The 13,400-nt window shown below is 34.4% G+C and overlaps 1 protein-coding gene across 3 annotated transcripts in view; it reads right to left on the bottom strand.

Annotated features, from left to right (window-relative positions):
- The window catches only part of LOC109826195, a 27,206-nt gene continuing 14,484 nt past the window's right edge, over positions 679-13,400 (bottom strand). For 2 of the 3 annotated variants that reach the window (XM_020393191.1, XM_020393193.1), the window contains exons 4-6: positions 11,125-11,285; positions 9,056-9,232; positions 679-1,231 (exon numbers count right to left, since the gene is read on the bottom strand). In XM_020393191.1, the coding sequence (XP_020248780.1) occupies positions 1,027-1,231; positions 9,056-9,232; positions 11,125-11,285 (543 nt within the window). In that variant the 3' untranslated portion in view covers positions 679-1,026. The remainder of the gene's footprint in view (positions 1,232-9,055; positions 9,233-11,124; positions 11,286-13,400) is intronic. The other variant, XM_020393192.1, reaches the window with a different exon arrangement.

Genomic DNA, 13,400 nt, shown 5'->3' on the forward strand with positions numbered 1-13,400 from the left:
GACTTGCTAGTTTTTGTTCCTTAATTGTGCACGAGATGCTACGTGCAATGAATTTGTTAACTGCCCATTGTATTAGACACGATTGATGTCGAGTTGACTGCACAAAGATTTCAAAATCTAAATTCATCAAGCACAATTGTAAAATTCATCTTCTGTTGGCGATCGATATTAATGAAGTTATTTCTAGTCAGGTTTATAAACGTTATATTTTATTATTTATAATTTATCGACTTCATCACCTCCACGAGTATGGGCTCCACTCATGAAATGGACTCTGATTGAGAAGAACGTTCACCGTCCAACTAGAGTACTTTACCTTTCCATGCCTTCCATGTTCCAAAGAAAGTTAGCAGTTCTAATGTAAAGGCCACCAAGTTCCATGCCTCTGGTCCCCCTACGACCTTCACTTTGAAACCGGTGGCTGTCAAATGTAGTTATGCCATCACCTCATTCTTAAACCAATAAAGAAAAAAACACTATGTAACGTCAGATGTAGTTATGCTATGCTTCGGAGTTGTAGTGAGGGTTGAGGGTTATACTTTTGTATTCTAACACTATGAAACAAGGCTCGCGAAGTTCCTCAGAGATGATGATTTGCTAAACAGGTCCCTTAATCCACAATGTCAAAGCACTAGGGAAAACATAGAATGAAAAGTTCAATCCATATCACATGCCCAGTAAAGTTACGAATACGATCAGTCTTTACAATCCACTTCAAGATCAATTTGTAAGCGGCTAATAATGATTGTTCAGGATTTGTATGATATATATAAGCCCCTTTCGCACAGAAATTTCACTTGCACAACTATTCACGATTACAAGGGGGGGAAAAAAATAGCATACAAATACTTTCCCTGATCCCCAGAAAAGAAGAAGGGAGCTTCTTTTCAAACAGGACACATCCCTAGGGTATATATGGTATGCATGTTTTACATATTTGACATATACATGATAAAAAGGAGGAAATAAATAGAAAAGAAAACTGGAAAATAAACACAGAAACTATAGAAAATGAATTGATTAGGGTTACCTCTCATAAAATCTGGCAACCCATGGCGCAAGCTCAGTATTCTCCGGGTCTCTTTTATTTTTGGAGTAATAATCTGACCAGTATGAGGGTGAGAGTGTATCAGTGAAACCCTCATGATATATACAAAATGGCAACCAATCTTCACCACCATTCATCCTTCTTTTCCTCTCTCTTGGATAAGCCAAAGGTGACTGAATGTACCTGATTAAATGAAATCAAGACTTCGCTCTTACTTGATAGTTATATACTAAAATAATAAATGTATTGTAACAGAAGAAGGAAAACTTACATGTCCAGTGTCCTCAGTGTAAGCTACTACATTTTTATCTAATTATTCAAACGTATTAAGCTTAGATTATGTAAAAGGATATACTTGACGTCAGATGAAAACATTTTTAACTGCATATTAAGATATTTAGATTTATTACTATCTTCATTAAGAGAGAACTTATAAATGAAAAAACAAACGAAATTCATGGGTTAAGTAATGTAATTGCTTTTACATTGGTATGCTAAACCTTCATGCACGACATTTCAAAATCGAAACAAATGCAATGTATTTATTAGCCTCAGTAACTTGTAAAATTAGTTAGATATTCAGATTTGTTACTATTTCATTAGGAGAGAACTTATTATTAAAAAAAAGACGAATGGGGGTTTCATAATGTAATTCGTCTTCGGGTTAATTGTGGGTTGTAGAGAATCACTTTTCTCAATTAAATGAAGGAAAAAGAAAAAGGAAATTGAAGAGTTCCTAACTGGAATGATATTAAGGTTTCAATCCTACCTCTTTCATGTCTTTAATTAGTGAGTGTTTGTTGGAGTCACAAAATGGCAAAGGGTATAGAAATTTCTTATAGCTAGCAAAAACCTCATAGTTCATTCACACAAAGAGAAAAGAACGATTTTTTCCAGAGATCTGAGAGGTGTAGAAGGAAGAGGAGGAAGGAGATGTAGGCTTCTAAAGGTGAGTTATTTGAATTTTGGTTCTTTTGCTTTGATTTCATTTTAAAAAAGGAAAGGAAAAAAGGAAGGGGGAAAAGGTACCTAGGTACCCTTTTTCTGTTGTCGGGCCTCTTGCGATGTCCGCCGGCCATCCCTTGGCCTCCTGGTGGTTACCACCGTGGCCTCCGAACCCCAAAGATCTCTTTTGGGCTCATAAGCAAACAACAAATAGATAAGGAAAAAAGAAGAGGAATGAATAATTTTATCTAGCCCCCTTAATATAGAATCTTTACCTTTAGGTCAATCTTTGTTCTAAAACAAAGAACAAAGACATTTTTCAGAAAAGTCCCTGGAAACCAGAAACAATAGTTTCATACCCAGAATAGCATATGTTTAGAATCTTTAGTATATAAAAATACCTCTTTCTGTGCTCCAAATATCCCCTCGCTGCTCCATGAATGTAGGCAACTTGCCGAACCACGTTAAAATTGGTTGTTTGAGTTTGTGCCGTTATTTTGCATTGTTTGGCCTTCTCTCGGCGTTTGTTTGATTTGGTCTCTCGAAGCACATCGGTTTGGTTGTGGCTTCTGCCGTGCACAACAAGTGGTATCAGAGCCCAACAAGTAGTATCAGAGCACAACACCTCTAACCTCGATCTTCTCTCCTCTCGGTCTCAAGCTCCACCTTTAATCTCCTCTCCCCTTGATCTCGAGTTCCACCTTCGACCTTCTATCTTGTCAAGCTCTGACTTGGATCTCCTCTCCCTTCGAGCTCGAACCGCATCTTCGATCTCCTCTCCCCTCCAGTTCTACCTTCGATCTCCTCTCCTGCAAGCTCCGCAGATATGTAATCCCCTCTCCTTGGGTCTCCGCCATGGCCAAGTATTCAATTGCTGGCTTGCAAATTTTGGCTTAAGAGAAGGTAATTTTGGGTCTTTTAATTTACAGTGTTTTAAAATTTTAATTTAGTTTCCAAGGTTTTAAGTTTTTTTAAATGATATTAGCTTTTGATTGGATTTGAATTTATAGCATTTATCCCATTAAAGGAGCACACATGCATAGTTTATGAGTTGTCCTGAATGATTTTGATTTTGTATTGCATATATCTCAAATTTATGAGAAATATGGAGGTCATTAATTTTTTATTAGAAGATACATGAAGATACCTGACTTTTAATTTGACTTTGATATAGTCATATGATCACTAAAACATACATTGTATATATCAATATAGGCTGTGAGAGGGAGTAGATAACAGAGCCGATTGTTCGAGCTTTTGGAGTCTTGAAGAAATGTCTTGGGAAGGTGATTTATTGGTTTCAGTGATTATATGCCTACCTCATGTTTGTAGAAAATGCCTAATAGAAAAGGGTAGATTTTGAACTTTCAGATGTTTTGCACAAGACTACGATGAACTATCATACCCAACGATAGATAGGGTGGTGCTTCGCATGTGACACGATTTGGACAATTTGCCTTGTTTATTTTATTTATCTTCTATACTATACATATGAAGTTTGTGGGGTGGTAGATATAAATAAATATAGTTTCAGAGAAACAATTTGTAGTAGTTCATAGTGTTTTTTACAATTTATAAAGTTAATGGTAGTGTTGTCCATTAAAAAGGTTTATGGTAGTTTTGTGCAGAATACCCACAGTTTCATGATAGTTTTGTGAAATTTAAGATAGAGAAGCAATCTCATTTTCTTGATTCTGATAATTGGGTTAATGTTTTGTTGCTGAAGGTGAGTATAGAGTATGGATTTGATCGAATTATTGGGAGAGTGATAATGGAAGTATGCTGATGAGTTTGCTGAGGGGAAGTTGAATGAGCACTTCCCTCTTGTTATATGGCAAACTGGAAGTGGGACTCAAAGCTCATGAATGTTAATGAGGTCAGTGTGTAAAGGTCTACATCTTTGTTCATCTAACCAGAAAATGCTAAGATTTTCTCCTTGAGTCATGAAATACTATTACTTCTATGCCAAGCATAAGTGTACATATAGTTCGATTGCTAAAGAAAGAAAATAGAGATCTTGTTTATCTTGTTTGATTTCCAAGGAGGTTAGACTGGAAGGTCTTCTGCAAAATTTGGCAGGGCAAAAATCTTTTAGTTTTCACCATCCTATCAAGTATATCTATTTCATGAAAAATGTATTCACAAGGTTTTTATCAGACTACCACTTTTTCATCATTTATGACAGTATAATTTTATTATGAGATATTATATCTGTATCTTATATTGCTTGAGATTCCTCACTTAATTTTATCGTTGGCTGCAATTTGCTTTGATCCATGAGATGATGACATGAGGTTATCACTCCGAATGTATGTATAACTCTAGTGGATGATAAATTATAAGCCACAAATTGAGAAAAATAGTTGAACATGTTTGATGATGACATATGATCTTCCATTAAATATTCCATTTTAAAAGTTTTAAAATATGATTTTCATGTTTCTTCTCCAAATGTACTTTTTTGATATTGATCTTCCCCCTCTTGTTTGTTTTTCTCACCTCAGGGGATTGCAAATAGTGTGGTAGAGATTCTTGGTCATACGCGTGGTGAAAAATTCGTGCACGCTAATGACCATGTCAACAAGTCTAACCCTTCAGATGATACATTTCCTACAGTAAGATTTCTTACGATTGTGCGCCTACCTCAGCCTCTACTGCTTGTAGTTCAAGCAAGAAGATGATTAAGAAGGATGATGGGTACGAGTCGGAAAATACTGCTCTTGGTTTTAGACATACTATTGAGAACTCCGCTGCATTAGTTTCTTCTAGAGTAGGTTTTGATTATGATTTATCGAAGAAGAGGAGTGATGTTGTTAACGAAGTCATGACGACTTCTTTGACCGATGAAGAAAACGTTAAAAGAGTTTTCGAGAAGCTTGCCATCAAGGAAGAGTGGGTTGAACTGTTTTTGAATTTTCAAATAGTAGAGTTGAGGCGGATCTTTGTGTCGAGGATACTGGATGAATCCATGTGGGGGATTGTGTTATTGATACTAGATTTTGCAACTCTTCTTGGGTGCATTTTAATTTGTATGTTGGATATTTAGTTTTGTTTCTATGTTGGAGTTTATGGGCACTATTTCAAACTCACTTTATTGTAGTTGCATTATGTGGATGTTTGGATTGAAAGCATAGTTCTTAAAACAAGTTGTTATATAGTTCAGTAGTTTTCTATCTAGTAATTAATCTTTTACTTATATTTAGATTGAATGCATGGTTTGTTGAGTAGTGTATATAGAAAGAGAAATTGCATTCTCTTATTACCTCCATGTTCGGCTCCATCATTAAAATTACACAGTGAATATATTGTTGGGTCCTTTTATTTTGATGATGATTAACAAACAATTTACTACTAATGTTGTTTGTCTAGTGTTTGTGTTTTTGTATTTATTATAGAAAAATAATATGTTGGAGGATGGATGGAATCGAGCATTCACGATCATATCCAATGGAGGTTGGCAGAATAGTGGAGTGAAGTTATGCAATTCAAATTAAAGATTTAAGTTCAAGCTTTATCCGCAAGTTTACCAAGAAGAGCTTATTGAAAATCAAGATCATCACTTGGTATATTAGTTTAGGTTTTATATTATGTGTGTTAAATACTTCGCTCAATCATATACACACATACATATTTTGTTTTTATATATATGTAGTTATATCTATATACAAGTTTATATACGCAAGTTTTGGTTTTATGGTTTTTACGTTTAAATATGAAACAAATACTTATTTATATACATACATACATGTTTCATACTTATCATGTTTAGTTTTGATAAACAATGTGTTTTGCCACATATACATGAAAATGAACAACACATATACATATATATATTTTTCATGATTATATGTGAAAATAGTGTATTCTAGTTTATAGACTTAACAATCATAATATACATCTTCTATTAAGTCTATAAAATCAGTTTATGAAGTTTTAAAACATGGTGTAGTCAAAATGTCAAAACAAGTATGTTTACATTTTCATGTTTTGGACTATTTTATAAAATGAAGAGATTTCTCATTTGGGAGATGATTTTTAAAAACCAGTTTTTGTAGCATGTGTATTATCATGTCTACAATTATTTTTCAAAGTTTTATATTTTTCTTAATTTGTTTGTTTAAAAATCAGATTTTTTGTTTCAGTCGGGCTGAAAACCTGTTATCAGTCGACTGGTCAGTCGACTGATTAAATCAGTCGACTGAAGAAAATGTCTACAATTTAAAAAAGTTTCTATTTTGTTTTGGTCGACTGACCAGTCGACTGATGAGGTCATCAGTCGACTGATAAAGTCCGTCAGTCGACTGATGAGCTGGAAAATATCTCTAACGATCAGCTCATTAGTCGATTGATGAAAGCCATCAATCGACTGATGTTGTAACGGCTAATTTTTCCAGCCTTATCTTGTTTTGGGTTTTTGATCTTTTTGCTTTGTTTTTCTTGTGTTTTGGGGTCTATAAATACCCCTCATACCTCAGACCAAAAATCAACACGAAGAAAGTTTTTAAACAAGTTTACAAGGGTTTTAAGTTTGGTTTTAGTTTGTTTCAAGAGTTTAGTTTGTGAAGAAATTTTTACAAGAGCAAAGAGGAGATCATCCTTTGGTGTTTGAGCTTCAACTCATCTCTCTCTCTCTCACTCTTGTTATTTATTAAAGAAGTTTTTTAAACTCAATCTAGCTTTATATTTATATTGTTTGATATCAATTCATTAAGCTAGTGTTTATATTGACTTTAGTTGATTTTATTTACTCATTGTTTACACACACAACCATTGACCTTATTGTATTTTCATACATTGTATAATTTGGGTTGTGGGGTTTGTGTGATATTGAGTGTGAGCCTACATTGTGTTCTCATCTATTATAGAGAACAAATTTATATTTATGAGCTTCATTGTGAGTTGCACATTGTATTACACTTGAACACCGAGAGAAGTAGTTGGTGAGAGACGGGGTCGATTCCAAGAAGAGTGGGGTCGGTAGTAAAGCCTAGTGAGAGGTGGTAATTCCGAATACTTGAGGAAGGTGACACGGGCTAGGTCAACACTTAGAGGGTGTGAAGTGTATTTGCAATTGTGTGAAGTGTATTTGTGCTTAATTATGAGGATTCACTTTGTATTACACTAGTACACCAAGAGGAGTGTGTGGTGAGAGACGGGATCGTCCCAAGAGGAGTGGGGTAGGTGGTAATGCCTAGAGAGATGTTGTAATTCCTAACACTTGAGGGAGACACGGGCTAGAGACCAACACTTGATGTAATAGTTAGTGTAGTTGCATTGTGAGTGATTGTAAAGTTTTCGGTGAACCAGAAAACGGAGTGTGAGGTGTAAACGTTATTCGAGTGAGCGTAGAAAACCCGGTTATGATAGTGGAGATCTCCTCGAGTTGAGGAACGGAGACGTAGGTCGTGGGGACCGAACTCTATGATCATATTGTTTGTTTGTGATTGCATTGGCGTACTTATTTTTGTGTTCATATCTTATATCGTCTTTGTCTATTGCTTATTGGTTATATTCCCACTATCTTGTTCGTGTTCATATTATCCTTGGTTTATTATCCTTGCACATATATTGTTCATATCTTATTTGCTAGGATAATTTGTTAATAAGTTTTAATTGGCATAAATCGGATTAGATTAGCATAAACCTTATTCACCCTCCCTCTAGGGTTTCTTCCTAGTGGCATTAGGGTGCTTTCAACATATGTCACCTCAAAAGGTGGTTGTGTGGATATTGTTTTTATTTCCTATTGTAGAGAATTTGTGTTGTAGCTGTGACTGCAAAGCAAACTTACAATTTGTTTAAAAGAATTATTATTGTAATTTTTTAAATTGTTACTCGCTTAAGAATTATTCGAGTTTTCACAATTCATTAATTTTCATGTTGGAGCCTCGTCAATGTAATTTCTTTTGTATAGTTTTTTATAAGTTTGTTATATGGGTTTATATATAAAATTTATTCTCTAATCTAAGAATAAAGTGTAGGGTAACAAACAACAGAGGACTAAAACTTGTATTTCTAATTATAAAAACCAAACATGAGATTGGGACTTTGGGCATTAAAGTCCCAGGGACTTTGAATATGCAATCAAACATGGGACTCAGATTACAAATCCCTGTCCCACCTAATCCTAGTCCCTAGCCATGTCCTAGTCCTGGTCCCATCGTGAACCAAAAACTACCTAAGAGCCTTTTGACTCATTGGAGTGACCTTATTATGATGTAGTTTTGCTCTGAGACTTCTATATGAACAAGTTTCTTTTAAATGAAATTTTATTTGGAACATAGAAGTGTAGCGCAAGCTCGACATGTGTTTTTGCACATGTCATCGTTGTCATGCATCTCAAAACTATGTTGTGATTTAGGGGCGTGACAAGTTGCATTTGTCACTCCCAAGCCCCACGAGCTCATTGGCACGATGTAAGCATTGGGTCGTGACAAATAATATCAGAGCAGTTTGTCAGCCGAAAGTGTGGAGCTAAATTCTATACATGGCTACGTGCTATACCACGTGAGCGTAGTTGAAGCCACCTCTAGAGCCAGTAGGAGCCAATTCTAGAGTCCACATCGCCTGGGAATAATACTGGGATGTGTCAATTGTCATGCACGATGAGGATGTCATATATATAAAGTGGGGTGATTATGATGCCCCAAGTGATAAGAGTCCCACGTCGAAAGATGATGGGGATTTTGAAGTATTTATTAGGTAATTCAAAAGACTTAAGAGCAACAAGTGGTAACACTTTTTGGTAGCAGATTGAGCCAAACAACGAGTTACCCTCAGTGGGGCCTACTGCTTATATTGCGCTAATGGGCTCGCGATAGTAACTCGGTTTGGAACTTATTGACCTTGTATTTTTGCAGACAGACCCCTTGAGTGAATTTCTTTTACCCTAAGGGGCAAAAACAATTTACTCTTTGCCTTAGACCAAAGAGTCAAAGGTTAGTCAGGGGCTCTTTTTGCAAAATAAAACTAGAGAAGTAGGTCCAAAACAATGATAGTAAGGGGGTCTATCTGCAATTAACCCTTGATTTTTTGTAAACTTGATAGATGTATTGGTGGTACCTGAGACCTTCAAGCACAGCATCCCAACAGAAGTGCGTATGGCCGAATACATGACAACTTGAAGCACTCCCGTTTTCTCCATGTATTGATCTCAATCTAGCCTCCAGAAAATCAGAGCCTATGATCTTAGGAAGATTGGGGTAGAAGAGCATCCTTTTCTCTGGGCAAAGTTCTTGCCTGAAGCAAACAGTTAAAAGGATAAATCTCCAACTAATTTGAAATAAAAAAAATCACCTAACCATGGACTAAACTGAGGAAGCGTACATCGAAAATTATAGTTTAAACTTGCAACACATCACACTAACCAATTTATCATCTATGATTCTTTTGGGATCATGAAGTTGGTTATATAACATGATTCAAAGTCGAGAAAGATCCAGAAAAGAATTGACTAATTATTTATGATTAGTTCTCAACACAATTTCACCCCATCATGAAGTTGTGGAAAACATTCCTGGCCTGGATATAAAACCATAAACAACAGGCGCTGTGACATAAAACATGCAAATTGGTTAGGTGGAACATGGAAGACCTACTACCTTTTTGTCATCTAGTTAGAGAACAGTCTAACTTTACAAAGAAAGCAAGACACTGTATGAGATCCTATGTGATCTCTGGAGTAAAAGATAATGTCAGGGCTACATAGAACCCGGGGCACCAATTTAAACCAAAACAGAGATAATGGGAAAAAGATGTACTCCACCAAATTATGTTTCACTACAATTAAGGTTTAATGTTTTCAAAAAAAAAGTTTTCAGATTGTTAGAATTAATATAAAACTATAATCCTTTATCCTCACCGGTCACAAATTAAATACGGATTTTCTAAAAATTGACACTGCTACGTGAGTCCAGATTTCGACCTATAAAAAGGGCCCTCAACCTGTGAGGACATATTAGAATTAATATAAAACTATAATCATTGTTCATCACCATAACTTCGGAGTTTTGGTGTATTGGTTAGAGGAACTAAATTTAAGATGGATCAAGAGATGCTTAGTTCTAGACTTGCATTTTGTAGACTACTGCTTTCCTACTTAAGACACTTATATTGCTTCAAAGTTCATATATGAATTTTAGTGTCCTCTGTGTCAGAACATCTTGAAAATTTAAAACCATAAATAGAGACTATCCAGAACCAAATTTATACATTAAGGGGTTGTTTGGTTGGTTTCCTAAAAATCAAGAAAAGGAAAAGGGTACATGGAAATCAATAAAATATTATTTTCATCCATTTCCATCCCTAAAACTCACCATAACATCCAATAAAATATTATTTTCATCCCACAACTCATCTCATATCATCTCCTAAAATAAACCAATCACAACAAATGAGTCACATCATCCAGCTCATCTCATCTCCACCACATCTCATCTTTAAAAATCACTCATATCATCCAATAGTATGGTAACAACTCATCTCATCTCATTAACATTTCATTTACACCAATTTTCTCCAAAAAAACTAGGAAATCGATTTCCTTAAGTGTGGGTCACATCATCCAATAATATAATGACAACTCATCTTATCTCATCTATTTTCTTATTTTTATGAATGAACCAAACACAAGAAAAGAACCTATTACAGGAAATAGGTTTCTTATAATTTATTTCCTTATTTTTTAGCCAACCAAACAACCTCAAAACAAACTTTCTTAAAAAATCACTCACATCATCCAATAATAATGTGACAACTCATCTTTCATTCTTTGATTTCCTTCTTTTTTTAGCCAACCAAACAATTTCAAAACAATTTTTCTTAGAAATAGATTTCTTATTCTTTGATTTCCCTCTTTTTTTAGGCAAACAAACAGCCCCTAATAAGAAATAGATATCTATGAAGCATATGCTGATTAAGCAATATGGTAAATACTCTGCTTAGTTTGATCCATTGAACACGATTCGACATGTGCTTAATATACATTGAAGACATCCATAGGATAAAACAGGCACATATGCTGACCTGACACTTCTTTGAGCACTATTATCATTATAACTGGATTTTTCAATTTTATTTCAAGGACGAACTAACACCCAAACTGGAGCCAAATAAGTTGCCAGACTTCTTACCTTGGAACAAAATGAGAAAATGTAATCAATTGAGAGGAGCTCCTCAGAATTTCTTCCATAAAACTTGTGTTACTCTCATTCATTTTATCAAAGTAATTAGCGAGAGAAATATCATCATCGAGCTGTGCGGGCCACTTGCAAGCATGGAAGTCTTTACAGGCCTGTGAATTAAAATGTGGAAAATTTGGTACTGGAAAAAACTAATAACTGTAAATGTTTTTTCACATGAAAATATATGAACATTTTCACAGTATTACGGATAAACTAATATAGAAACACAGAGATGGCTGATCATTAATTTAGAAGCTCTAAAATTATTAGAAAACCATACATTACTAAGCATAATTAGCCACTTTTTCAGTTATTATTTCAAAATTAGTGTGAGTCCTATTTTCAAACATAACACACATTTTGATTGATCAAATGAAAAGAAAACAAATTACTCAAAGAAAACATTTTATCAATTTGTACAAGCTATGGAACTGTTATGTACTCATATTCAGCAAGCAAATGCGAGGAAAACTATACCAGGTGTCCAGAAGAATATGAGAAAAATAAAACAAATGCATAAACAAATTTTCCAGAAAGAGGAAATTAGAAGCCAAGATGAAAAGGTCATTCAGAAAAACAAAGATGAAACATTCATATTGAAGGACTCTCTTTATTAACGTGGTAAATAAAATGCAAAAGGATAAGAAACAGTAAATGAAACAAATACAAAAGATGCATCTAGGTAGAGGGCAAAATATGACAAAGAGCATTTTAAGAAACATTATACAAGAGTTGATCATGAGTTATCTCATTTCCTAAGTCACCACGTCTAGACATCTAAAGGTATGATGTCACATTTATGAAAGATTCTTATAAATTCTAAAACTCATTGATTTTCCTCATATCGGATGATTGACGTGGAGACGTCCTTCTAGAGAATTATATTTGATTGTCAATAAAACCAAAGGTAAACATAAAACTTTATAAGATAGGAATACAACCAGAAAGAACTAATGGAATGAACGTTCGATAATGCTCATAAATGAGTATATTGAATTTAGAAATAAGAAAGTCGAGATGGTGAGTAGGAATACACTTAAACTAGGTTAAGAAAGACGTTTTAATGAAAGAGTTACAATTAGGACTAAGCTTTTCAATTGAGGATAATTGAAGGTCAACCTACTGAGATGGTAAGGACAGGAAATCAGAAATTAGGAAATAGTATATTTAAAGGGTCAACGAGGACGTCAAGGCAACTCAAAGAAACATGGATTGTGGTAGCTGGGAAAAAAAGAGAGAAAATATTCACACAGCTGATTGTAAAGATTTAGATGAAGGACTTGTCTTTAGTTTATTTACCCTTTAAATTGTTAAACACATATTACTAGAGTATGCACTGAAACATCCATCCGGCTAGCTGAACGAGGCTGTGAACGAATCTCTGTCAGGTGGTGCAGATGAATAGAATAAGCCAAGCCCTGCTTTTGATCTTTTAGCCTTATCCGCTCTTGAATGGCGAACTACGACCATTAGGACATTGATGCTAGTTGGGTGGTTTTCTTCAAAAGGCTTTAATCCAGGTAGCATGGAAACGAACACAGACAAATACGGATACGGGACTCGGCAAATTTGTAAAATGTAGGATAATGGTACATGCATGTATGTATGTATGAATTTATGTATGTATGAATATATGTATGTGTGTGTGTCTATATATATACATACATATATACACGCATATACATATACATATATATATGTGTGTGTGTGTGTATGAGAGATTAATGGGTATCCGTGTCAAGGAGGGAATTTCCCTCTTTGACGCTTACGTGGCACAATCTCCACCATCCTCATAAAGGAGGAGAAAGAATTTGAGTTGGTGAGGATTATGCCACATGATTGTCAAGAAGAAAAATCTCCTCCTTGTCAAGGATACTCATTAATATCTCTCTCTCTCTCTCTCTCTCTCTATATATATATATATATATATATATATATATATATATATATATATATATATATATATATATATATATATATATATATATATATATATATATATATATATATATATACATATATATATATATATATATATATATATATATATATATATATATATATATATATATATATATATATATATATATATATATATATATATATATATATAGATATATATATAGAGAGAGAGAGAGAGAGAAACTTATGTCAACTTAAGTGGATGTCCACTAAGTTTCTTAGTCATTGATGATCACTTGATTGAGCTACATTGTGGATGATCC

Source organism: Asparagus officinalis, chromosome 10 (assembly GCF_001876935.1).
Source record: "Asparagus officinalis chromosome 10, Aspof.V1, whole genome shotgun sequence".
Taxonomy (NCBI): Eukaryota; Viridiplantae; Streptophyta; class Magnoliopsida; order Asparagales; family Asparagaceae; genus Asparagus; species Asparagus officinalis.